Source organism: Mobula hypostoma, chromosome 1, assembly GCF_963921235.1.
Source record: "Mobula hypostoma chromosome 1, sMobHyp1.1, whole genome shotgun sequence".
NCBI classification, from domain to species: domain Eukaryota; kingdom Metazoa; phylum Chordata; class Chondrichthyes; order Myliobatiformes; family Myliobatidae; genus Mobula; species Mobula hypostoma.
In genome coordinates this window covers 256,190,016-256,217,875 of record NC_086097.1, presented here as the reverse complement: position 1 = coordinate 256,217,875, position 27,860 = coordinate 256,190,016, and the positions used below count along the sequence as shown (strand labels likewise).

The window sequence follows — 27,860 nt, the reverse complement described above, 5'->3', positions numbered from 1 at the left end:
ATAGGCATTGGTAAGGCCAAATTTGGAGTATTGTGTACAGTTCTGGTCACCGAATTATAGGAAAGGTGTCAATAAAATTGAGAGAGTACAGAGGAGGTTTGCTAAAATGTTGCCTGGGTTTCATCTCCTAAGTTACAGAGAAAGGTTGAACAAGTTTGGTCTTTATTCTTTGGAGCGTAGAAGGTTGAGAGGGGACTTGATAGAAGTGTTTAAAATTATGAGGGGGATTGACAGAGTTGATGTGAATAGACTTTTTCCATTGAGAGTGGGGGAGATTCAAACAAGAGGACATGAGTTGAGAGTTAAAGGGCAAAAGTTTAGGGGTAACATGAGGGGGAACTTCTTTACTCAGAGAGTGGTGGCTGTGTGGACGAGCTTCCAGTAGAAGTGGTTGAGGCAGGTTCAATGTTGTTGTTTAAAGTTAGATTGGATAGATATATGGACAGGAAGGGAATGGAGGGTTATGGACCGAGTGCAGGTCGGTGGGACTAGGTGAGAGTAGGAGTTCAGCACAGACTAGAAGGGCCGAGATGGCCTGTTTCCGTGCTGTAATTGTTATATGGTTATATTTTATATGTTATATATAACTCTCCTCTGCGCCCTTTTTTATTGTTTCCACATCCTTCCTGTAGTGAGGTGACCAGAACTGAGCATAGTACTCCAAGTGGGGTCTGACCAGGTTCCTATATAACTGTAACATTACCTCTTGGCTCTTAAACTCAATCCCACGGTTGATGAAGGCTAAGGCAGTGTATGCCTTCTTAACCACAGAGTCAACCTGCGCAGCAGCTTTGAGCGTCCTATGGACTCGGACCCCAAGATCCCTCTGATCCTCCACACTGCCAAGAGTCTTACCATTAATACTATACTCTACCATCATATTTGACCTACCAAAATTAACCACCTCACACTTTGGTTGGCCTTCATCAACCATCGGATTGAGTTCAAGAGCTGTGAGGTAATGTTACAGCTATATAAGACCTTCGTTAGACCCCACTTGGAGTACTCTGATCACCTCATTACAGGGAGAATGTGGATGCTATGGAGAGAGTGCAGAGGAGATTTACAAGGATGTTGCCTGAATTGGAGAGCATGCCTTATGAGAATAGGTTGAGTGAACTTGGCCTTTTGTCTTTAGAGTGACGGAGGATGAGAGGTGACCTGATAGAGGTGTATAAGATGATGAGAGGCATTGATCATGTGGATAGCCAGAGGCTTTTTCCCACGACTGAAATGGCTATCACAAGGGGGCATAGTTTTAAATTTTATGGAAGTAGGTACAAGGGGGTTGTTAGAGGTACGTTTTTTACACAGAGAATGGTGGGTGCATGGAATGCACTGCCAGCGAAGTTGGTTTAGGCAGATACCATAGGGTCTTTTAAGGAACTCTTGCGCCATGGAGCTTAGAAAAATAGAGAGCAATATGGTAGGGAAATTCTAGGGCAGTTTCTAGAATAGATTACATGGTCGGCACAACATTGTGGGCCGAAGGGACTGTAATGTGCTGTAGATTTTCTATGTTCTAAACAGTGTTGTTTCAAATAGTCACATATATGTGACCGAGTATTAAAGGGCAACAACTTACACCAGTTTGTTTGGAGCTCTGACCAGCGATCAATCGGTGTTTGGGATTGATTAGCAAGAACAAATGAAAGGAAGACAGGGACAGGTGCAGCAGCCATCATTCGAGTGGTGATTTTGAGGCTTCAATCAGAGAAAGCAAAATAGAAAGTTTATAGGAAGGCTGAAGGGGTGATTGGTAGGACATATAGAGAGGTAGTTATACCCAAGGTGCAGGACACAGGAAACTGGGTGACAGTCAGGAAAGGGAAAGTGGTTAAAGAGCCAGTGCAAAGTATTTCTGTGGCTGTCGCCCTCAATAACAAGTATATCACTTTGGATACTGTTGGGGGACTAGGGTGGGTGTCCTAGCAGAGAAAAATCACAGCAGTCTGGTCCATGGCACTGAATCTGGCTCTGTGACTCAGAAGGGAAGGGGAGAGAAGAAGTCTGCTGTGGTAGAACGTTGTGCCGACCCTCAAACCCTGCCTCTGCTATAACCCCCCACCTTAAATTCCTCGATATACCTATCTAGTAGTCTCTTAAATTTCACTAGTGTATTTGCCTCCACCACTGACTCAGGCAGTGCATTCCACGCACCAACCATTCTCTAAGTAAAAAACCTTCCTCTAATATCCCCCTTGAACTTCCCACCCCTTATCTTAAAGCCATGTCCTCTTGTATTGAGCAGTGCTGCCCTGGGGAAGAGGCGCTGGCTATCCACTCTAGCTATTCCTCTTAATATTTTGTACACCTCTATCATGTTTCCTCTCATCCTCCTTCTCTCCAAAGAGTAAAGCCCTAGCTCCCTTAATCTCTGATCATAATGCATACTCTCTAAACCAGGCAGCATCCTGGTAAATCTCCTCTGTACCTTTTCCAATGCTTCCAAATCCTTCCTATAGTGAGGCAACCAGAACTGGACACAGTACTCCAAATGTGGCCTAACCAGAGTTTTATAGAGCTGCATCATTACATCACAACTCTTAAACTGTCTCTGGACTTATGAAAGCTAATACCCCATAAGCTTTCTTAACTACCCTATCTACCTGTGAGGCAACTTTCAGCGATCTGTGGACATGTACCCTGAGATCCCTCAGCTCCTCCACACTACCAAGTATCCTGCCATTTACTTTGTACTCTGCCTTGGAGTTTGTCCTTCCAAAGTGTACCACCTCACACTTCTCTGGGTTGAACTCCATCTGCCACTTCTCAGCCCACTTCTGCATCCTATCAATGTCTCTCTGCAATCTTCGACAATCCTCTACACTATCTACAACACCACCAAACTTTGTGTCGTCTGCAAACTTGCCATCCCACCCTTCTACCCCCACATCCAGGTCGTTAATAAAAATCACAAAGAGTAGAGGTCCCAGAACCGATCCTTGCGCGACACCACTAGTCACAACCCTCCAATCTGAATGTACTCCCTCCACCATGACCCTCTGCCTTCTGCAGGCAAGCCAATTCTGAATCCACCTGGCCAAACATCCCTGGATCACATGCCTTCTGGCTTTCTGATAGAGGATTCATTAGTTAGGGGAACATAAAGGTGGATCTGTGGGTGAGAGTGAGATTCCTGGATGGTATGTTGTCTCCCGGGGACCAGGGTCTGGGACGTCTTGGATTGAGTGCTCAGTATTGTCAGATGGAATGGTGAACATTCGTGGTCCATGTAGGTACTAATGACATGGGTAGGATGATTAACAAGGCTCTGCATAGGGATTTCAGGGAATAAGGGACTAGGTTAAAGGGCAAGGCCTCCAAGTTGTGATTTCAGGATTGCTACTACCTGCTAGCAAGGTCAGAACTGGACAGATTATACAGTTTAATATGTGGCTAAGGAATTGGTGTAGGAGGGAGAGCATAAGATATTTGGATCATTTGGGTATCTTTTCAGGGAAGGTGGAACCTGTACAGAAGGGATGTTTTGCACATGAACTGGAAGGGGACTAATATCCAAGCAGGAAGGCTGTGTCAGGGAGCACTTTGGTTCCAGTGATCATAACACCATTAGTTTCAACTTGATCATGGACAAGGATAGATCTGGTCCTAAGGTTGAGGTTCTTAACTGGAAGAAGGCCAAATCTGAAGAAATGAGAAAGGATCTAAAAAGCGTGGATCGGGACAGGTTGTTCTCTGGCAAGGATGTGATCGGTAGGTGGGAAGCCTTCAACGGAGAAGTTTTGAGAGTGCAGAATTTGTATGTTCCTGTCAGGATTAAAGGCAAAGTGAATAGGAATAAGGAACCTTGGTTCTCAAGGGATATTGCAACTCTGATAAAGAAGAAGAGGGAGTTGTATGACATGTATAGGAAGTAGGGAGTAAATAAGATGCTTGAGGAGTATAAGAAGTGCAAGAAAATACTTAAGAAAGACATCAGGAGGGCTAAAAGAGGACATGAGGTTGCCTTGGCAGTCAAAGTGAAGGATAATCCAAAGAGCTTTTACAGGTATATTAAGAGCAAAAGGATTGTAAGGGATAAAATTGGTCCTCTTGAAGATCAGAGTGGTCGGCTATGTGCGGAACCAAAAGAAATGGGGAAGATCTTAAATAGGTTTTTTGTGTCTGTATTTACTAAGGGAACTGGTATGAAGTCTATGGAGTTAAGGGAAACAAGTAGTGAGATCATGGAAACTGTACAGGTTGAAAAGGAGGAGGTCCTTGCTGTCTTGAGGAAAATTAAAGTGGATAAATCCCCGGGACCTGACAGGGTGTTCCCTTGGACCTTGAAGGAGAGTAGTGTTGAAATTGCAGGGGCCCCGGCAGAAATATTTAAAATGTCGCTGTCTACAGGGGCGGTGCCGAAGGTCTGGAGAGTGGCTCATGTTGTTCCGTTGTTTAAAAAAGGATCGAAAAGTAATCCGGGAAATTATAGACCAGTAAGTTTAACGTCGGTAGTAGGTAAGTTATTGGAGGGAGTACTAAGAGACAGAATCTACAAGCATTTGGATAGACAGGGACTTACTAGGGAGAGTCAACGTGGCTTTGTGCGTGGTAGGTCATGTTTAACCAATCTATTGGAGTTTTTCGAGGAGGTTACCAGGAAAGTGGATGAAGGGAAGGCAGTGGATATTGTCTACATGGACTTCAGTAAGGCCTTTGACATGGTCCCGCATGGGAGGTTAGTTAGGAAAATTCAGTTGCTAGGTATACATGGAGAGGTGGTAAATTGGATTAGACATTGGATCAATGGAAGAAGCCAAAGAGTGGTAGTAGAAAATTGCTTCTCTGAGTGGAGGCCTGTGACTAGTGGTGTGCCACAGGGATCAGTGCTGGGTCCATTGTTATTTGTCATCTATATCAATGATCTGGATGATAATGTGGTAAATTGGATCAGCAAATTTGCTGATGATACAAAGATTGGAGGTGTAGTAGACAGTGAGGAAGGTTTTCAGAGCCTGCAGAGGGACTTGGACCAGCTGGAAAAATGGGCTGAAAAATGGCAGATGGAGTTTAATACAGACAAGTGTGAGGTATTGCACGTTGGAAGGACAAACCAAGGTAGAACATACAGGGTTAATGGTAAGGCACTGAGGAGTGCAGTGGAACAGAGGGATCTGGGAATACAGGTACAAAATTCCCTACAAGTGGCGTCACAGGTAGATAGGGTCATAAAGAGAGCTTTTGGTACATTGGCCTTTATTAATTAAAGTATTGAGTACAAGAGCTGGAATGTTATGATGAGGTTGTATAAGGCATTGGTGAGTTCGAATCTGGAGTATTGTGTTCAGTTTTGGTCATCAAATTACAGGAAGGATATAAATAAGGTTGAAAGAGTGCAGAGAAGGTTTACAAGAATGTTGCTGGGACTTGAGAAACTCAGTTACAGAGAAAGGTTGAATAGGTTAGGACTTTATTCCCTGGAGCGTAGAAGAATGAGGGGAGGCTTGATAGAGGTATATAAAATTATGATGGGTATTGATAGAGTGAATGCAAGCAGGCTTTTTCCACTGAGGCAAGGGGAGAAAAAAACCAGAGGACATGGGTTAAGGGTGAGGGGGGAGAAGTTTAAAGGGAACAATAGCGGGGGCTTCTTCACACAGAGAGTGGTGGGAGTATGGAATGAGCTGCCAGACGAGGTGGTAAATGCGGGTTCTTTTTTAACATTTAAGAATAAATTGGACAGATACATGGATGGGAGGTGTATGGAGGGATATGGTCCGTGTGCAGGTCAGTGGGACTAGGCAGAAAATGGTTTGGCACAGCCAAGAAGGGCCAAAAGGCCTGTTTCTGTGCTGTAGTTTCTATGGTTCTATGGTTAATACTGAACTGTGAGGTTTAGACTCTGGTTGCAGGGGGATGGGAACCAGAATGCCAGAACAGTTTGTGTAGAGTTTGTGGAGATAGATGTTAGTAAGACCTCAGACAAAGTCAGCAATGAAAAGGATGAGCATGATGTAACTATTGTCCTGAGCTGAATATAACGTGGGAAAGGCAGATGAGCGCAGGCCATGGATCAACACCTGGAATTATGATATTGTAGCCATTGTGAGACTTGGTTGCAGGAGGGGCAGGACTAGCAGCTCAAAATTTCAGGGTTCCATTGTTTTAGACCTGACAGAGTGGGAGTGATTAAAGGAGAAGGGGTGGAGTTACTAGTCCGGGAACATGTCATGGCAATGCTCCATCAGGACAGACCGGAGAACTCATCCAGTGAGATGTTTTGGTGGAACAGAGAAATAAAAAAGGTATGACCACGTTGGTGGTGGCATCTGTTAGTCTCGTGAGACCATGGATCTGCGTCTGAAAAGTCTTGCTTCGGTCTGTGTTGGTAGAGCAGCGTCTGTTGTGGCTGTCGAGATCCACACGGGAGTGACAGTCTCGGCTGCAGCAACTGCACTTGAAGATTCTGTCCTCCAGTGTTGTCTTGGTGCTGATTATTCGGCGAGTGCACTTTTCTTCAGCAGCAAGCCTCAGCTTCTCTTCTCCTCTTTTTAGACCTCTACGTAGTTCCAGCCTCCAGCAAGAGCGATTGCTTGCGATGTCCTCCCACCTCTCGATGTTAATGGGGCTATATTACCACCAAACAGTCCCAGGGATTTAGCGGAACAAATTGGTGAAGAACTTGCAGATTGTTGCAAGAAACATAAGGTTGCTCCTGGTGTGGCAAACACTAAACACATTCTCCTCCCCTCCGCCCCCCAACTTTGTACTTTCCACAGGGACTCCCTTGTCCATTTGTCCCTCCCCACTGATCTCCCTCCTGGCACTTATCCTTGCAGGCAGAATAAGTGCTATTCCTGCCCCTACACCTCCTCCCTCACTACCACTCAGGGCCCCAAACAATCCTTCCAGGTGAGGCGACACTTCATCTGCAAGTATGTTAGGGTCATGTACTGTGTTTGGTGCTCCTGGTGTGGCCGCTTGTATATTGGTGAGACCCGATGTAGATTGGGAGACCACTTCGGTGAGCATCTATGCTTCATTCGCCAGAACAAGCGGGATCTCCCAGTGGCCACCCATTTTAATTCTACTTCCCATTCCGATATGTCCATCCATGGCCTCCTCCACTGTCGGGATAAGGTCACCCTTAGGATGGAGGAACAATACTTTGTATTCCGTTTGGATAGCCTCCAATCTGATGTCACGATCATTGATTTTTCAAACTTCCAGTAATGCCTCCCCCCTACCCCCTTGTCTCTCGCTCACGTTATCTCCTTGCCCCTCCATCGCAACCCACTGGTGCTCCTCCTACCCCTCCCACCCGTTTTTCTTTCTTCCATAGCCTTCTGTCTCATTCACCAATCAACTTCCCAGCTCTTTGCTTCATTCCTCCTCCTCCAAGTTTCACCTATCGCCTGGCATTTCTCTCTCCCCTCCCCCCCACCTTTCAAATCTACGCCTCAGCACTTTTTCCTCCAGTTCTACCGAAGGGTTTCGGCCTGAAATGTCGACTGTACTTTTTTTCCATAGATACTGCCTATTCTGCTGAGTTCCTCCAGCATTTTGTGTGTGTTGCTCGGCTTTCCAGCATCTGTAGATTTTCTCTTGTTTATAAGGTTGTTATAATAGGTGATTTTAACTTCCCACATATTTACTGCGACTATCACACTGTTAAAGGACGAGATGGGATAGAATTTATTAAATGTGTTCAGGAAAGTTTCCTTCATCAGTGCTGGGACCCCAGTTATTTACAATATATATTAATGACTTGGATGAGGGAATTAAATGTAGCATCTCCAAGTTTGTGGATGACAGGAAGCTGGGTGGCAGTGTTAGCTGTGAGGAGGATGCTAAGAGGATGCAGGGTGATTTGGATAGGTTAGGTGAGTGGACAAATTCATGGCAGATGCAATTTAATGTGGATAAATGTGAAGTTATCCACTTTGGTGGCAAAAACAGGAAAACAGATTATTATCTGAATGGTGGCTGATTAGGAAAAGGGGAGGTGCAACGACACTTGGGTGTCATTATACACCAGTCATTGAAAGTGGACATGCAGGTACAGCAGGCGGTGAAAAAGGCGAATGGTATGCTGGCACTTATAGCAAGAGGGTTCGAGTACAGGAGCAGGGAGGTACGACTGTAGTTGTACAAGGCCTCGGTGAGACCACACCTGGAGTATTGTGTGCAGTTTTGGTCCCCTAATCTGAGGAAAGACATCCTTGCCATAGAGGGGGTACAAAGAAGGTTCACCAGATTGATTCCTGGAATGGCAGGACTTTCATATGATGAAAAACTGGATGAACTAGGCTTACACTCGTTGGAATTTAGAAGGTTGAGGGGGGATCTGATTGAAACGTATAAAATCCTAAAGGGATTGGACAGGCTAGATGCAGGAAGATTGTTCCCGATGTTGGGGAAGTCCAGAACGATGGGTCACAGTTTGAGGATAAAGGGGAAGCCTTTTAGGACCAAGATTAGGAAAAACTTCTTCACACAGAGGGTGGTGAATCTGTGGAATTGTCTGCCACAGGAAACAGTTGAGGCCAGTTCATTGGCTATATTTAAGAGGGAGTTAGATATGGCCCTTGTGGCTAAAGGGATCAGGGGGTATGGAGGGAAGGCTGGTACAGGGTTCTGAATTGGATGATCAGCCATGATCATACTGAATGGCGGTGCAGGCTCGAAGGGCCGAATGGCCTATTCCTGCATCTATTTTCTATGTTTTCTATGTTTTACAGAGAAGTCCCAATGAGAGAATGTACGATGCTGGACCTACTATTAGGGAATGAGACGAGGCATAGAACGTAGAACAGAAAATCTACAGCACTTTACAGGCCCTTCAGCGCACAATGTTGTGCCAACTGTGTAAACCTACTCTAGACACTGCCTATAATTTCCCTACCGCATAGCCCTTTATTTTTCTAAGCTCCATGTACCTATATTCTGCCTCTTTTACCCTACCATCCTTTCCCTGCCTCAATGGAACATACCTATTCAGAATGCTATGCAAATATTCCCTGAACCTTTGCCACATTTCTGCCATGCACTTCCTTGTGAACATCTGCTCCCAATTAATGCTCCCAAGATTCTGACTAATAGCATCATATTTCCCCCTACCCCAATTAAATGCTTTCCCAAATTGTCTGCAATAGTAGAAATGTGTGCATGGAGACGGAGGAGATAGCAGAGGTACTTAATGAATACTTTGGTTCACTATTCACCAGGGAAAAGGACCCTGGCAATTGTGCAGATGACTTACAGTGGACTGAAATGCATACAGGATGTGGATGTGTTGAATCTCTTGAAAAACATGAAGTTAGATAAGTCACCGGGTCTGGACAAGATATACCCCAGGCTACTGTAGGAAGTGAGGCAGGGGATTGCTTAGCCTCTGGCGATGGTCTTTGCATCTGCTCCTATCCTTTTCCAATGCTATGATAGAGTTATAATCACTACCCATGCTCTCCCACTGAGAGATCTGATACCTGACTAGGTTCATTTCCCAATGCCAGATCAAGTACAGCCTCTTCTCTAATTGGCTTATCTACGTTTTGCATCAGGAACTCTTCCTGAACACAACGAACAAATTCTGCCCCATCCAAACCCCTAGCTCTAAGGAGATGCCAGTCAATATTAGGGAAGTTAAAATCACCTGCCACAACAACCCTATTATTATTGTACCATTCCAGAATCTGCCTCCCTATCTTCTCCTCGTGGGCAGGTGACGGAAGTTTATGTAGGGGGACACTTTGCATCTAGTGACCACGATAGTCTGGTCAGAGATGACTGAAGTTTCTGGATGTAGTTCACAAGATGCAGGATAGATGTGTCCCACAGAAGAAGTTGTTCTCAAATGGCAAGGGTAAGCAACCGTGGCTGACTAGGGAAGTTGAGGGGTACATAAAAAACCAATGTAAGGACACTTCTCAGCCCACTTCTGCATCCTATCAATGTCTCTCTGCAATCTTCAACAATCCTCTACACTATCTACAACACCACCAACCTTTGTGTCGTCTGCAAACTTGCCAACCCACCCTTCTACCCCCACATCCAGGTCGTTAATAAAAATCATGAAAAGTAGAGGTCCCAGAACAGATCCTTGTGGGACACCACTAGTCACAATCCTCCAATCTGAATGTACTCCCTCCACCACCACCCTCTGCCTTCGGCAGGCAAGCCAATTCTGAATTCACCTGGCCAAACTTCCCTGGATCCCATGCCTTCTGACTTTCTGAATAAGTCTACCATGTGGAATCCTGTCAAATGCCTTACTAAAATCCATATAGATCACATCCACTGCACTACCCTCATCTATATGCCTGGTCACCTCCTCAAAGAGCTCTATCAAGCTTGTTAGACACGATCTGCCCTTCACAAAGCCATGCTGACTGTCCTTGATCAGACCATGATTCTCTAAATGCCCATAGATCCTATCTCTAAGAATTTTTTCCAACAGCTTTCCCAGTACAGACGTAAGGCTCACTGGTCTATAATTACCCTGACTATCCCTACTATCTTTTTTGAACAAGGGGACAACAGTCGCCTCCCTCCAATCCTCCGGTACCATTCCCGTGGACAACGAGGACATAAAGATCCTAGCCAGAGGCTCAGCAATCTCTTCCCTCGCCTCTTGGAGCAGCCTGGGGAATATTCCGTCAGGCCCCGGGGACTTATCCGTCCTAATGTATTTTAACAACTCCAACACCACCTCTCCCTTAATATCAACATGCTCCAGAACATCAACCTCACTCATATTGTCCTCACCATCATCAAGTTCCCTCTCATTGGTGAATACCGAAGAGAAGTATTCATTGAGGACCTCGCTCACTTCCACAGCCTCCAGGTACAACTTCCCACCTTTATCTCTAATCAGTCCTACCATTACTCTTGTCATCGTTTTGTTCTTCACATAATTGAAGAATGCCTTGGGGTTTTCTTTTACCCTACTCGCCAAGGCCTTCCCATGCCCCCTTCTTGCTCTTCTCAGCCCCTTCTTAAGCTCCTTTCTTGCTATCCTATATTCCTCAATAGACCCATCTGATCCTTGCTTCCTAAACCTCATGTATGCTGCCTTCTTCCACCTGACTAGATTTTCCACCTCACTTGTCACCCATGGTTCCTTCACCCTACCATTCTTTATCTTCCTCACTGGGACAAATGTATCCCTAACATCCTGTAAGAGATCTCTAAACATCAACCACATGTCCATAGTACATTTCCCTGCAAAAACATCATCCCAATTCACACCCTCAAGTTCTAGCCTTATAGCCTCATAATTTGCCCTGCCCCAATCTTGTCCTTTCTGATTCTATCCTTTTCCATTGTAATGCTGAAGGCCAGGGAGTGGTGGTCACTGTCCCCCAGATGCTCACCCACTTGAGAGATCTGTGACCTGACCCTGTTCGTTACCTAATACTAGATCTAGTATGACATTCCTCCCTAGTCGGCCTGTCAACATACTGTGACAGGAATCCGTCCTGGACACACTTAACAAACTCTGCTCCGTCCAGACCCTTGGAACTAATCAGGTGCTGATAAACTAATGTTTATGGAAACCTGCATGAGCACTCCCAAATCACTTTACACCTCACATTTTTGAACTTTCTCCCCATTTAGAAAATAGTCCATGGTTTTATACTGTCTAACAAAGTGCATGACCAAACACTTCCCAACACAATATTCTGTTTGTCACCACTTTGCTTATTCTCCTAATTGGTCTAAGCCCTTCTTCAGCTTCTCTGCTTTTTCAATGCTACCTGGCTCGCCACCCACCTTAATATCGTCGCAAACTTAGCCACGAAACCATCAATTCCATCATCCAAATCATTGACATATAACATCAAAGGAATCGGTCCCAACACAGACCCCTGTGGAACACCACTAGTCACTGGCAGCCAACCAGAAAGGGCTCCCTTTATTCTCACTCTTTGCCTCCTGCTAATCAGCCAGTGCTCCACCCATGCTAGTATCTTTTCTGTAATACCATGGGCTCTTAACTTGTTAAGCAGCCTCGCCGTGTGGCATCTTGTCAAAGAACTTTTGAAAATTCAATTGCACAACATCCACTGACTCTCCTTTCTCTTTCCTACAAGGCCATAAGATATAGGAGCCGAATTAGTCCATTTGGCCAATCAAGTCTGCTCCACCATTTCTTCATGGCTGATCCAATTTTCCTCGCAACCCCTATCTCCTGCCTTCTCCCTGTATCCCTTCATGCCCTGGACAATCAAGAATCTATCAACCTTTATCTTAAATTTACAGTACATAAATTCCTCCTTATCTCCATTCATGGCTGGGCACCACAGTAGCATAGTGGTTAGAGTGACACTATTACAATTTGGGACTATAAGACCATATGATATAGGAGCAGAATTAGGCCATTTGGTCCATTGAGTCTGCTCCACTATGGCAGATCCAATTTTCCCCTCGGTCTCAATCTCCTGCCTTCTCCCCATATCCCTTCAGGCTCTGACCAATCAAGAATCTATTAACTTCTGCCTTAAATATACATAAAGACTGGGCCTCCACAGCTGCCTGTGGCAACAAGTTCCACAGATTCTCCACTCTCTGGCTAAAGAAATTCCTCCTCATCTCTGTATTAAAAGGACACCCCTCTATTCTGAGGCTGTGTAGCCTGGTCTTAGACTCTCTCACCATAGGAAACATCCTCTCCATATACATTCTATCAAGTCCTTTCACTGTTCAATAGGGTTACAAGACTACAAGACCAAAAGACATAGGAGTAGAATTAGACCATTTGGCACATTGAGTCTGCTCCACCATTTAATCATGGCTGATCCTTTTCTCCCCCCACTCCTCAGCCCCGCTCCTGGCCTTCTCCCTGTAATCATAAGGCCTTCAGACACAAGAGCAGAATTAGGCCTTTCAGCCCATCAAGTCTGCTCTGCCATTCCATCATACACCTGCCTTCTCGCCATTTCCTTTGATCCCATGACCAATTGGGAAACAATCAAACTCCGCCTTAAATATACACACAGACATCACCTCCACCGCAGTTTGTGGCAGAGCATTCCATACATTTACTACCCTCTGGCTAAATTGTATTAAAATTCCTCCTTAATTCTGTTCTAAAGGGCCACCCCTCAATTTTGCAGCTGTGCCCTTTAGTTCTGAATACCCCACCATAGGAAACATCCTCCCGACATCCACCCCATCTTGCCCCTTTCACCATTCAGTAAGTTTCAATGAGATCCCCATGCGTTCTTCTAAATTCCAGTGAGTACAGGCTCAAAGGTGCCAAATATTCCACATATGATATGATGTGCACCTTTCCTCATTCCCTGTCACACACTGTTGAACTTGAACACCCCCCCCCCCCCGTTGGCCGGTTCGCAAGAATATTGTCAATATTAAACCGGTCTGCGGTGCGCAAAAAGTTGGGGACCCCTGTCTTAAAAGACCCTATTGTATCTGCCTCTACCACCTTCACTGGAAGTGCTTTCCATGCACCCACCACTCTCTGTGTGAAAAAACTTACCCCCTTGTACTTACTTCCAAGCATCTTAAAACTATGCCCCCTCGTGTCAGCCACTTCAGCCCTGGGAAAAAGTCACTGGCTATCCACACGATCAATGCCTCTCATCACCTTCTACACCTCTATCAGGTCCCTTTGTCCTCCGTCACTTCAAAGAGAAAAGGCTGAGCTCACTCAACCTATTCTCATAAGGCATGCTGTCCAATCCAGGTAACGTCCTTGTAAATCTCCTCAGCACTCTGTATAGTATCCATATCCTTCCTGTAATGAGGTGACCAGAACTGAACACAGTACACCAAGTGGGGTCTAACTAAGGTCTTTTACAGCTGTAACATTACCTCACGGCTCTTGAACTCAATCCCATGATTGATGAAGGCCAACACACCATACGCCTTCTTAGCAGCACTCAGCCTGTGCAGCAGCTTTGAGTGTCTGAGGGACATGGACCCCAAGGTCCCTCTGATCCTCCGCACTGCCAGGAGTCTTACCATTAATATTATATTCCGTCTTCAAATTTGACCTACTGGAGTGAACCACTTCATACTTACCTGGCTTGAACACATCTGCCACACCTCAGCCCAGTTCGGCATTCTATCAATGTCACACTGTAACCTCTAACAACTCTCCAGACTATCTACAACACCCCCAAGTCTTCAGCAAACTTATTAAACTACCCTTCTATTTCCTCATTAATAAAAATCAAAAAGAGGAGGGGTCCCAGAACAGATCCCTGCAGAACACCACTGGTCACCGTCCTCCATGTGGAATACGATCCATCCACAACCACCCTTTGCCTTCTGTGGGCAAGCCAATTCCAGGTCCACAAAGCAAGGTCTCCTTGGACCCATGCCTCCTAACTTTCTGAATGAGCATCACATGGGGAACCTTATCAAATGCCTTACTGAAATCCATATACACTACATCCACTGCTCTACCTTCATTAAATGCGTTATGTTACATCCTCAAAGAATTTGATCAGGTTCGTAAGGCAAGACCTGCCCTGGATAAAGCCATACTGACTATCCCAAATCAGATCATCTCTTTCCAAATGCTCATAAATCCTGCCTCTCAAGATCTTCTCCCACAACTTGCCCACCACTGAAGTAACACTCACTGGTCTATAATTTCCTGGGCTATCTCTACTCTCTTTCATGAACAAGGGAACAACCTTTGCAACCTTACATTTCTCTGGTACTTCTCCCGTACCTTTTGACAATGCAAAGATCGTCGCTGGAGGTCCAGCAATTTCCACCCTCGCCTCCCACAGTAGGCTGGGGTATATCTCGTCCATTTCTGGTGACTTATCTAACTTAATACCTTTCAAAAGCTTCAGCATATCCTCTTTCATAATGTCTATATTATCAAGCATTTCAGTCTGCTGTATGTCATCCCCTCATTTGCCAAGGTCCTTTTCACTGGTGAATACTGAAGCAATAGTATTCATTAAGTACCTCCAATACCTCCTCCAGCTCCATGTACATGCTTTCACTCTCACTCCTGACTGGTCTTATTCTCACATGGCTCATCCTCTTGCTCTTCATATACTTGGAGTAAGCCGTGGGGGGTTTTCCTTAATCCTGCTCGTCAAGGCCTTCTCATAGCCCCTTCTAGCTCTCCAAATTTTATTCTTGAGCTCCTTCCTGGCACGCTTGTAATTTTCTAGAGCTCTTAACAGTACCTATTGAAACTTTCATAAGCTTTTCTTCTAAACTGGATTTTCTACATCCTTTGTACACCATGGTTCTTTTACCCTACCATCCTTTAACTGCCTCAAAGGAACTTAACTATGCAGAGTGCCATGCAAAAGTTCCCTGAACATTTGACACATTTCTGCCGTGCATTTCCCTAATAACATCTGCTCCCAATCTATCTTCCCATAGAAAACCATAGAAAAAAACTACAGCACAGGAACAGGCCTTTTGGCCCTTCTTGGCTGTGCCGAACCATTTTCTGCCTAGTCCCACTGACCTGCACACAGACCATATCCCTCCATACGCCTCCCATCCATGTATCTGTCCAATTTATTCTTAAATGTTAAAAAAGAACCCACATTTACCACCTCATCTGGCAGCTCATTCCATACTCCCACCACTCTCTGTGTGAAGAAGCCCCCCCTAATATTCCCTTTAAACTTTTCCCCCTTCACCTTTAACCCATGTTCTCTGGTTTTTTTCTCCCCTTGCCTCAGTGGAAAAAGCCTGCTTGCATTCACTGTATCTATACCCATCATAATTTTATATACCTCTATCAAATCTCCCCTCATTCTTCTGTGCTCCAGGGAATAAAGTCCTAATCTATTCAACCTTCCTCTGTAACTGAGTTTCTCAAGTCCCGGCAACATCCTTGTAAACCTTCTGTGCACTCTTTCAACCTTATTGATATCCTTCCTGTAATTTGGTGACCAAAACTGAACAGAATACTCCAGATTCGGCCTTACCAATGCCTTATACAACCTCATCATAACATTCCAGCTCTTATACTCAATACTTTGATTAATAAAGGCCAATGTACCAAAAGCTCTCTTTACGACCCTATCTACCTGCGATGCCACTGTTAGGGAATTCTGTATCTGTATTCCCAGATCCCTCTGTTCTACTGCACTCCTCAGTGCCTTACCATTAACCCTGTATGTTCTACCTTGGTTTGACCTTCCAAAGTGCAATGCCTCACACTTGTCTGTATTAAACTCCATCTGCCATTTTTCAGCCCATTTTTCCAGCTGGTCCAAATCCCTCTGCAAGCTTTGAAAACCTTCCTCACTGTCCAATACACCTCCAATCTTTGTATCATCAGCAAATTTGCTGATCCAATTTACCACATTATCATCCAGATCATTGATATAGATGACAAATAACAATGGACCCAGCACTGATCCCTGTGGCACACCTCTAGTCACAGGCCTCCACTCTGAGAAGCAATCCTCTACTACCACTCGTTGGCTTCTTCCATTGAGCCAACATCTAATCCAATTTACCACCTCTCCATGTATACCTAGCGACTGAATTTTCCTAACTAACCTCCCATGCGGGACCTTGTCAAAGGCCTTACTGAAGTCCATGTGGACAACATCCACTGCTTTCCCTTCATCCACTTTCCTGGTAACCTCCTCAAAAAACTCTAATAGATTGGTCAAACATGACCTACCATGCACAAAGCCATGTTGACTCTCCCTAATAAGTCCCTGTCTATCCAAATGCTTGTAGATTCTGTCTCTTAGTACTCCCTCCAATAACTTACCCACTACCGACGTCAAATTTACCAGCCTATAATTTCCCGGATTACTTTTCGATCCTATTTTAAACAACGGAACAACATGAGCCATTCTCCAATCCTCCAGCACCTCACCCGTAGACACCGACATTTTAAATATATCTGCCAGGGCCCCTGCAATTTCAACACTGCTCTCCTTCAAGGTCCGAGGGAATACCCTGTCAGGTCCTGAGGATTTATCCACTTTAATTTGCCTCAAAATAGCAAGCACCTCCTCCTTTTCAATCTGTACAGTTTCCATGATCTCACTACTTGTTTCCCTTAATTCCATAGACTTCATGCCAGTTTCCTTAGTAAATACAGATGCAAAAAATCCATTTAAGATCTCCCCCATTTCTTTTGGTTCCGCACATAGCCGACCACCCTGATCTTCAAGAGGACCAATTTTATCCCTTACAATCCTTTTGCTCTTAATATACCTGTAAAAGCTCTTTGGATTATCCTTCACTTTGACTGCCAAGGCAACCTCATGTCTTCTTTTAGCCCTCCTGATTTCCTTCTTAAGTATTTTCTTGCACTTTTTATACTCCTCAAGCACCTTATTTACTCCCTGTTTCCTATACATGTCATACAACTCTGTCTTTTTCTTTATCAGAGTTGTGATATCCCTTGAGAACCAAGGTTCCTTATTCCTATTCACTTTGCCTTTAATCCTAACAGGAACATACAACCTCCGCACTCTCAAAATTTCTCCTTTGAAGGTTTCCCACTTACCAATCACATCCTTGCCAGAGCACCCTGTCCCAATCCACGCTTTTTAGATCCTTTCTCATTTCTTCAAATTTGGCCTTCTTCCAGTTTAGAACCTCAACCCTAGAACCAGATCTATCTTTATCCATCAAAGTTGCTGGTGAACGCAGCAGGCCAGGCAGCATCTATAGGAAGAGGCGCAGTCGACGTTTCAGGCCGAGACCCTTCGTCAGGACTAACTGAAGGAAGAGTGAGTAAGGGATTTGAAAGCTGGAGGGGGAGGGGGAGATGCAAAATGATAGGAGAAGACAGGAGGGGGAGGGATAGAGCCGAGAGCTGGACAGGTGATAGGCAGAAGGGGATACGAGAGGATCATGGGACAGGAGGTCCGGGAAGAAAGACGGGGGGGGGTGACCCAGAGGATGGGCAAGAGGTATATTCAGAGGGACAGAGGGAGAAAAAGGAGAGTGAGAGAAAGAATGTGTGCATAAAAAAGAGTAACAGATGGGATACGAGGGGGAGGTGGGGCCTAGCGGAAGTTAGAGAAGTCAATGTTCATGCCATCAGGTTGGAGGCTACCCAGACGGAATATAAGGTGTTGATCCTCCAACCTGAGTGTGGCTTCATCTTTACAGTAGAGGAGGCCGTGGATAGACATGTCAGAATGGGAATGGGATGTGGAATTAAAATGTGTGGCCACTGGGAGATCCTGCTTTCTCTGGCGGACAGAGCGTAGATGTTCAGCAAAGCGGTCTCCCAGTCTGCGTCGGGTCTCACCAATATATAAAAGGCCACATCGGGAGCACTGGACGCAGTATTTCACCCCAGTCGACTCACAGGTGAAGTGATGCCTCACCTGGAAGGACTGTTTGGGGCCCTGAATGGTGGTAAGGGAGGAAGTGTAAGGGCATGTGCAGCACTTGTTCCGCTTACACGGATAAGTGCCAGGAGGGAGATCAGTGGGGAGGGATGGGGGGGACGAATGGACAAGGGAGTTGTGTAGGGAGCGATCCCTGCGGAATGCAGAGGGGGGGGAGGGAAAGATATGCTTAGTGGTGGGATCCCGTTGGAGGTGGCGGAAGTTACGGAGAATAATATGTTGGACCCGGAGGCTGGTGGGGTGGTAGGTGAGGACCAGGGGAACCCTATTCCTAGTGGGGTGGTGGGAGGATGGAGTGAGAGCAGATGTACGTGAAATGGGGGAGATGCGTTTAAGAGCAGAGTTGATAGTGGAGGAAGGGAAGCCCCTTTCTTTAAAAAATGAAGACATCTCCCTCGTCCTAGAATGAAAAGCCTCATCCTGAGAGCAGATGCGGCGGAGACGGAGGAATTGCGAGAAGGGGATAGCGTTTTTGCAAGAGACAGGGTGAGAAGAGGAATAGTCCAGATAGCTGTGAGAGTCAGTAGGCTTATAGTAGACATCAGTGGATAAGGTGTCTCCAGAGACAGAGACAGAAAGATCTAGAAAGGGGAGGGAGGTGTCGGAAATGGACCAGGTAAACTTGAGGGCAGGGTGAAAGTTGGAGGCAAAGTTAATAAAGTCAACGAGTTCTGCATGCGTGCAGGAAGCAGCGCCAATGCAGTCGTCGATGTAGCGAAGGAAAAGTGGGGGACAGATTGCATTGGCGCTGCTTCCTGCACGCATGCAGAACTCGTTGACTTTATTAACTTTGCCTCCAACTTTCACCCTGCCCTCAAGTTTACCTGGTCCATTTCCGACACCTCCCTCCCCTTTCTAGATCTTTCTGTCTCTGTCTCTGGAGACAGCTTATCCACTGATGTCTACTATAAGCCTACTGACTCTCACAGCTATCTGGACTATTCCTCTTCTCACCCTGTCTCTTGCAAAAACGCCATCCCCTTCTCGCAATTCCTCCGTCTCCGCCGCATCTGCTCTCAGGATGAGGCTTTTCATTCTAGGACGAGGGAGATGTCTTCATTTTTTAAAGAAAGGGGCTTCCCTTCCTCCACTACCAACTCTGCTCTTAAACGCATCTCCCCCATTTCACGTACATCTGCTCTCACTCCATCCTCCCACCACCCCACTAGGAATAGGGTTCCCCTGGTCCTCACCTACCACCCCACCAGCCTCCGGGTCCAACATATTATTCTCCGTAACTTCCGCCACCTCCAACGGGATCCCACCACTAAGCATATCTTTCCCTCCCCCCCTCTGCATTCCGCAGGGATCGCTCCCTACACAACTCCCTTGTCCATTCGTCCCCCCCATCCCTCCCCACTGATCTCCCTCCTGGCACTTATCCGTGTAAGCGGAACAAGTGCTGCACATGCCCTTACACTTCCTCCCTTACCACCATTCAGGGCCCCAAACAGTCCTTCCAGGTGAGGCATCACTTCACCTGTGAGTCGACTGGGGTGAAATACTGCGTCCAGTGCTCCCGATGTGGCCTTTTATATATTGGTGAGACCCGACGCAGACTGGGAGACCGCTTTGCTGAACATCTACGCTCTGTCCGCCAGAGAAAGCAGGATCTCCCAGTGGCCACACATTTTAATTCCACATCCCATTCCCATTCTGACATGTCTATCCACGGCCTCCTCTACTGTAAAGATGAAGCCACACTCAGGTTGGAGGATCAACACCTTATATTCCGTCTGGGTAGCCTCCAACCTGATGGCATGAACATTGACTTCTCTAACTTCCGCTAGGCCCCACCTCCCCCTCGTATCCCATCTGTTACTCTTTTTTATGCACACATTCTTTCTCTCACTCTCCTTTTTCTCCCTCTGTCCCTCTGAATATACCTCTTGCCCATCCTCTGGGTCACCCCCCCCCCCGTCTTTCTTCCCGGACCTCCTGTCCCATGATCCTCTCGTATCCTCTTCTGCCTATCACCTGTCCAGCTCTCGGCTCTATCCCTCCCCCTCCTGTCTTCTCCTATCATTTTGCATCTCCCCCTCCCCCTCCAGCTTTCAAATCCCTTACTCACTCTTCCTTCAGTTAGTCCTGACGAAGGGTCTCGGCCTGAAACGTCGACTGCGCCTCTTCCTATCGATGCTGCCTGGCCTGCTGCGTTCACCAGCAACTTCGATGTGTGTTGCTTGAATTTCCAGCATCTGCAGAATTCCTGTTGTCTATCTTTATCCATGATCAAGTTGATACTAATGGTGTTATGATCACTGGAACCAAAGTGCACCCTACACACACTTCCGTCACTTGTCGTAACTCGTTTCCTAGTAGGAGATCTAATATTGCATCGCCTCTAGTTGTTACCTCTATATATTGATTTAGAAAACTTCCCTGAACACATTTTACAGACTCTAACCCACCTAGACCCCTAACAGTATGGGAGTCCCAATCAATATGTGGAAAATTAAAATCCCCTACCACTACAAATTTATGTTTCCTGCAGTTGCCTGCTGTCTCTCTGCAGATTTGCTCCTCCAATTCTCGCTGACTATTAGGTGGTCTGTAATACAACCCCACTAATGTGGCCATACCTTTCCTGTTTCTCAGCTCCACCCATAAGGACTCAGTAGACAAGCCCTCTAATCTGTCCTGCCTGAGCACTGCTGTAACATTTTCTCTGACAAGCAATGCTACCCCCCCCCCCACCTTTCATTCCTCTGCCTCTATCACATCTGAAACACCGGAACCCTGGAATATTAAGCTGCCAGTCCTGCCCCTCCTGTAGCCAAGTTTCACTAATTGCTATAACGTCATAATTCCACGTGTCAATCCACGCCCTCAACTCGTCTTCCTTCCCTGCAATACTCCTAGCATTGAAATATAAACACCTCAGAAGATTTTTACCACCACTCACAACCTTTCTATTTGCGGCTTTGCTTGAACTTTTAACATCATTTATTTTCACCCCAGCCACACTGTCAGCTCTGGCACTCTGGTTCCCATCCCCTGCAAATGTAGTTTAAAGGCTCCCCAATAGCACTAACAAACCTCCCTGAAAGGATATTGGTCCCCTTGTAGTTCAAGTGTAACCCGTCTGTCTTGTACAGGTCCCACCTGCCCCAGAAGAGGTCCTAATGATCCTGAAATCTGAAACCCTGCCCCCTACACCAATTCCTCAGCCACTTGTTCATCCTCCAGAGCATCCTATTCTTACCCTCACTGGCACGTAGCACAGGTAGCAATCCTGAGATTACCACCCTTGAGGTCCTGCTTTTCAACTTCCTACCAAGCTCTCTATACTCACTCTCCAGGACCTCCTCACTCTTCCTTGCCATGTCATTGCTACCGATGTGCACCACGACATCTGGCTGATCACCCTCCCACTTCAGAACGTCATGCAAGCGATCAGGGACATCCTTGACCCTGGCACCCGGGAAACAACAAACCATCCTGGATTCTCTATTACTCCGACAGAACCTACTGTCTGCACCTCTAACTATCGAGTCCCCTATCACTACTGCTCTGCTCTGTTTCCACCCTCCCTTCTGCACTGCAGAACCAGACTAGGTGCCAGAGATCTGGCTGCTGCAGCTTGTCCCAGGTAAGTCATCCCCCTCAACATTATCCAATGCGGTATACTTGTTGTTGAGGGGAATGGCCACAGGGGAACCCTGCTCTGCCTGCCCTTTCCCCTTCCCTCGCCTGACAGTGACCCAATTTCCTGTGCTCTGCTCCTTTGGCGTAACTACCTCCCTGTAGCTACTATCTATAATCTCCTCATTCTCCCGAATAATCTGGAGGTCATCCAGCTCCTGCTCCAGTTCCCTTAGGCGGTTTGTTAGGAGCTGCAGCAGTTATATTTAAGGTCCTTGGCTCTTCTTGGTGTACAAGATAGAGTACATCTCCAATGTTCCGAAAATGTGAAACGCTCCCTCCTGCATCAACTTCTTAGCCACATGTTAAACTGTATGGTCTTCCTATTTCTGGGCTCACTAGCACATGGCACTGATGGAAATCTGAACATCACCACCCTGTCCTTTAACTTAGCACCTGACTCCAGAAGTCACTTTGCAAGACCTGGTTACCCTTCCTACCCATGTCATTGGTACCGATGTGACAATGACTTCAAGCTGCTCACTCTCAAATCAGGACATTCTGCGCACATTTCCCTTGGAGACATTGGATTGTGCATAATTTATTTATTTACTGAAATTATAAAACCAGAGAAGTATGACTACTTTCATGGTTATTGGAAAGGGCAGGCACATATGTAGCAAAACAAAAGCTGGTTTCTTAGATGCGTCATTCCATGATTTCATAAATATGTCTAATGGAAAGAATGGATGATCTAAACTGTCAATTGTAATTATATTCATTAGTTAAGATTAAATTTCGATATTCCAATTTAATGTAAATTGGTTCTCTTTAGGTCTGTCTCCCCGTGACCTGGTTCTCCATTTCAGGCATAAGGTACGATATCCAATATAAAAGAACTTGTTTGCTGATGTGGTTTTGGATAGTTGTTATTAATCTTGATATACGAGAATATGAGTGTTATTTTAGCCATTTGATTTAGATAGCCTCTCAATTTCTTTGTGACACAATCACCAGTTCATCCAAGGTCGTCATCACATCCTTAACTTCAGAATACTGATACTAATTCATTAAATGAATTAATGATAGGCGATTTATTTTTTTCTCCTTATTGCTGTACTTTTTCCTCATTTCCATGTTGCAGCACTATCCTCCACATTTCTGTTCTGAGTTTCCCCTACATGTTCTTTACTGTTAGACTTGGTCTAGCATCAATTATTTGATTTCAGAATTTCTTCCCTGTTCTGTTTGCTAATTTATGATATTATGAAAGCTGCTCAAAGCAGCAATTTTTGCCCTGTGATTGACAGCCCTGATTTCACTTGGGTTCCTCAATCGAATGCCTTGGATCATGTAATAATAGATGCCAAAAAACAAAATGGTGATGAAACATAATTTGTTCTGAATTTTAGTGAAAACTGTGCAGTTGGTGCCTGGCTTATTATAGCTGAAACATTTCAGTAATAATTTATTCATATTTGGCACCAACAGTAACGTAGCAGTTAGCATGACGCTATTACAGCTTGAGGCATCAGAGTTTTGAGTTCAAACCCTGCATCCTCTGTATGGAGTCTCTTTACATTCTCCATATGGAATGCCTGGGTTTCCTGTGGGTATTCTATGTTCCTCCTACAGTCCAAAAGCCTACCAGGTAGGTTAATTGGTCATTGTAAAATATCCCGTGATTGGGTTTGGGTTAAATCGGAGTTGTCAGGGATTGCTAGAGTGGCATGGTTTAAAGGACTGAAAGAATCTATTCTGCACTGTATCACTAAATAAGTTAAGTATGTCATCAGAATTAGTCTGGAGAACAGCATCTGAAGAAAATTTGGTATTATTTCAAAACTTTTTTGTTATAGACTATGAAGCAGTAGTAAATCAAGGCAACTGGACTTGCTATGTTGTCTAGAAGATATTTCACCTCTCATCTGACAGGCAGCTTCAGTTCTGATCCATAGTGGGTAGTTTTCCAGCTTATAAACTCTGAGTTGTTTAAAGGTATAGCAGTCACATGATGGTCATTAAAAGTTGTAAAGGTAATGAGAGTTTAAGACTCCGCTGTATATCTACACTTAAAGGACAAAAGACAGGGAGGACAGGTGGTTTGAAAGAGCGGTTAAAGAAGCCATCTTTGCCAAACTGGAAAACCCATATGACACCACTTATCAGCTACTTACAACACAGTCCTAACATCTCTACCCCAGTATCTCCACAACAGTTCACACCTCCATTCATGCAAAGGTAAGACTAATGAACCTTTCATACCTCTATGACTCTTAATGACTCTCATGTGATTGGCATACCTTTGAACAACTCAGAGTTTATAAACCAGAATATACCCACCAAGGATCAATTCTGAAGAAGCCTCTCAGATGAGTGGTGAATCATCTTCCAGACAACACAGCAAGTCCAGTTGCCTTAGAACGCAGAACATAGAAAATCGAGTGCACATTGGCCCTTCGGCCCACGACGTTGTGCCGACCATGTAACCTACTCTAGAAACTGCTTCGAATTTCCCTACTGCATTGCCCTCTAGATTTCTAAGTTCCATGTACCTATCTAAGAGTCTCTTAAAACATCCGATTGTATCTGCCTCTACCACCTTCGCTGGCAGTGCATTTCACGCACCCACTACTCTCTGTGTGAAAAACTTACCTCTGACATCCCCCTTGTGCCTTCTTACAAGCACCTTAAAACCATGCCTACTTGTGCTAGCCATTTCAGCCCTGGGAAAACCTCTGGCTATCCACACGATCAATGCCTCTCAACGTCTTATACACCAGTCAGGTCACCTCTCATCCTCCGTCACTCCAAGTAGGAAAAAGGCCAACGTCACTCAGACTGTTCGCATAAGGCACACTCTCCAATCCAGGTAACATCCTTGTAAATCTCCTCTGCACGCTCTCTCTAAGACAAGAGGGCACAACTTTAGGATTGAAGGACGTCCATTTAGAACTGAAATGCTGAGAAATTACTTTAGTCAGTGTTACGTACCCCGTAACTGGATTGCCAAACCAGCAGAAATGGATCACTCAGTTGGAGTCTGGATTACTAGAACTAAGAAAGTTTTATTAAAGAAACAAGCAACACAGTAATCGAAAGGATAATAAATGCAACAGTTCAGCAATGATAAACACACATGTGCACAGAATTAAGATAACAGCATCAATCAAGCTCTATCGTTGTCTAGGGGTAAATGACCAATTTCAAAGTGACACAAAGTTCAGTCCAATTTAGTAGTTCAGTTCGCAGTAATCGTTGCCATGGCGATGGACAACGTGGGGGGGGGGAGAGAGAGAGAACAGGAACGACTGATCATTCAGAAACGGCTTCCACTCACAGACCGGCGATATTGCTCACAAGCAGCTTTCCGGGCGGGTCCTCTGTGATGTCGCCTGAGGTTACCGACTGTGACCCCTCCTCCAGATGCGGTCGATCCTCTGCAGTGAACCCGGCACCCAAGCGAGGGTGGACACACACCGGGTTCCCGCTGATCGTACCTTTCCACCCTGTGCGTTTAAGGTCCGGTACTTCCCACCTACTCGTGAGAGGCGCACCGCTTCCAGGGCCTCATTACCTCAGGTGTCGTGTGTGTCCTGCCTTAGCGAACCTGTCCCTTTTTATCCCCCTGCTGGGGTATCGCCTGTCCATCACTTCAAACAGTTCAGGGTTCAAAGGGGGAGCCGCTCCAGACAGCTCTCTCTCCCGTCCCTTCATTACACATCTCCAGATGCTGTTTCATTGTGCTCCTTATCTCTCTCTTGAAGACAGGTGGCAGACCAACTGCTGATCACACAGGACAGCTAACATCTTATCTATGTGTATTCTTGTCACATCAGAGAGTAATAAATCTGTGGAATTTGTTGCCACGAGTGGTTGTGGAGGCCAAGTCATTGGGTGTATTTAAGGCAGAGATAGATAGGTTCTTGATTAGCCAGGGCATCAAAGGGTATGGGGTGAAGGCAGGGGAGTGGGGATGACTGGAAGAATTGGATCCACCGATGATTGAATGGTGGAGCAGACTCGATGGACCGAATGGCCTACTTCTGCTCCTATATCTTATGGTCTTATGGCCTTATAGTATCCACATCCTTTCTGTAAAGAGGTGACCGGAACTGAACACAGCAATCCATGTGGGTTCTAACTAAGGCGTGATATAGCTGTAACATTACTTCATGGTTCTTGAACTCAATCCCATGGTTGATGAAGGCCAACACACCATATGCCTTCTTAACAACACTGTCAACCTGCCCAGCAGCTTTGTGTGCCCTATCAACATCGACCCCAAGAATTCACTGATCCTCCACACTGCCAAGAGTCTTAACATTAATATTATATTCTGTCTTCAAGTTTGACCTATGGAAATAAACGACCATGCTTATCTGGTTTGAACTCAGCCCAGTTTTGCATCCTATTGATGTTGTGCTGTAACCTCTGACAACCCTCCAGACTATCCACAACACCCTCAACTTTTGGGTCATCAGCAAACTTAATAACCCACCCATCTACTTCCTCATACAGATCATTTATAAAAATCACAGATAGGAGGGTTCCTAGAACAGATCCCTGAGGAACACAACTAGTCACTGTCCTCCATGCAGAATACGAACAATCCACAACCACCCTTTGCTTTCTGTGGGCAAGCCAATTCTGGATCCACAAAGCAAGGTCTCCCCGGATCCTGTGCCTCATTACTTTCTGAATGAGCCTCTCATGGGGAACTTTATCAGATTATGTCTCTCCAAATGCTCAGGCATCCTGCCTGTCAGGATCTTCTCCAACAACTTTCCCACTCCTGAAGTAAGACTCACTGGTCTATAATTTCCTGGGCTATCTCTACTCTCTTTCATGAGCAAGGGAACAACCTTTGCAACCTTCCAATCCTCTGGTCCTACTTCTGTCCCTATTGATGACGCAAAGATCATTGCCAGAGGCTCAGCAATCTACCCCCTCACTTCCCGCAGTATACTGGGGTATATCTCGTCTGGTCCCGGTGACTTATCTAACTTAATACCTTTCAAAAGCTCTAGCACATTCTCTTACTTAATGTCTATAGATGCAACCGTTTCAGTCTGCTGTAACTCATTCCCACAATTGCCAAGTTCCTTTACCCTGGTGAATACTGAAGGAAAGTATTCATTAAGTATCTCCGCTCCCTCCTCCGACTTCATGCACACGTTTCCAGCATCACACCTGAATGGTCCTATTCTCACATGGCTCATCCTTTTACTCTTCACATACTTGCAGAATGCCTTGGGGTTTTCCTTAATCCTGTTTGCAAGGCCTTCTCATGCCCCGTTCTAGCTCTCCTAATTTCATTCTTGAGCTCCTTCCTGGCACCCTTGTAATTTTCTAGAGTTCTAACAGTAGCTGGTTTCTTGAACCTTTCATAAGCTTTTTAATTTTTAACTAGATTTTCTACATCCTTTGTACTCCATGGTTCTTTTACCCTACCATCCTTTTCCTGCCTCAATAGAACATGCCTATGCAGAACACCCTGCAAATGTTCCCTGAACATTTTTGCCACATTTCTGCCGTGCATTTCCATGAGAACAAATGCTTCCAATTTATGTTCCCAAGATTCTGCCTAATAGTATCATATTTCCCCCTACCCCAATTGAATGTTTTCCCTGATTGTCTGCTCCTATCCCTCTCCAGCGCTATGGTAAAGGAGATAGAGTTGTGATCACTACCTCCAAAATACTCTCCCACCGAGAGATCTGATGCCTGGCCAGGTTTATTTCCCAATACTATATCAAGTACAGTCTCTCCTCTAGTTGGCTTATCTACATATTGGTCAGGAAACACACCTAACAAACTCCACTCCATCTAAACCCCTTGCTCTAAAGAGATGCCAGTCAATATTAGGAAAGTTAAAATCACCCATCACAACAACTTATTATTATTGCACCATTCCAGAATCTGCCTCCCTATTTGCTTGATGTCTCTGTTACTGTTGGAGGGTCTATAAAAAACACCCAATAGAGTTAT

At 45.4% G+C, this 27,860-nt stretch overlaps 1 protein-coding gene across 2 annotated transcripts in view; it reads left to right on the top strand.

Annotated features, from left to right (window-relative positions):
• Window positions 1-27,860, top strand: part of avl9 (AVL9 homolog (S. cerevisiase)) — a 319,342-nt gene that overhangs the window by 102,502 nt on the left and 188,980 nt on the right. For both annotated transcript variants that reach the window (XR_010020391.1, XM_063067522.1), the window contains exon 7: window positions 22,705-22,745. Coding sequence is in view for 1 of the 2 variants with exons in the window: in XM_063067522.1 (XP_062923592.1) it covers window positions 22,705-22,745 (41 nt within the window). In the remaining variant the exon portion in view is untranslated. The remainder of the gene's footprint in view (window positions 1-22,704; window positions 22,746-27,860) is intronic.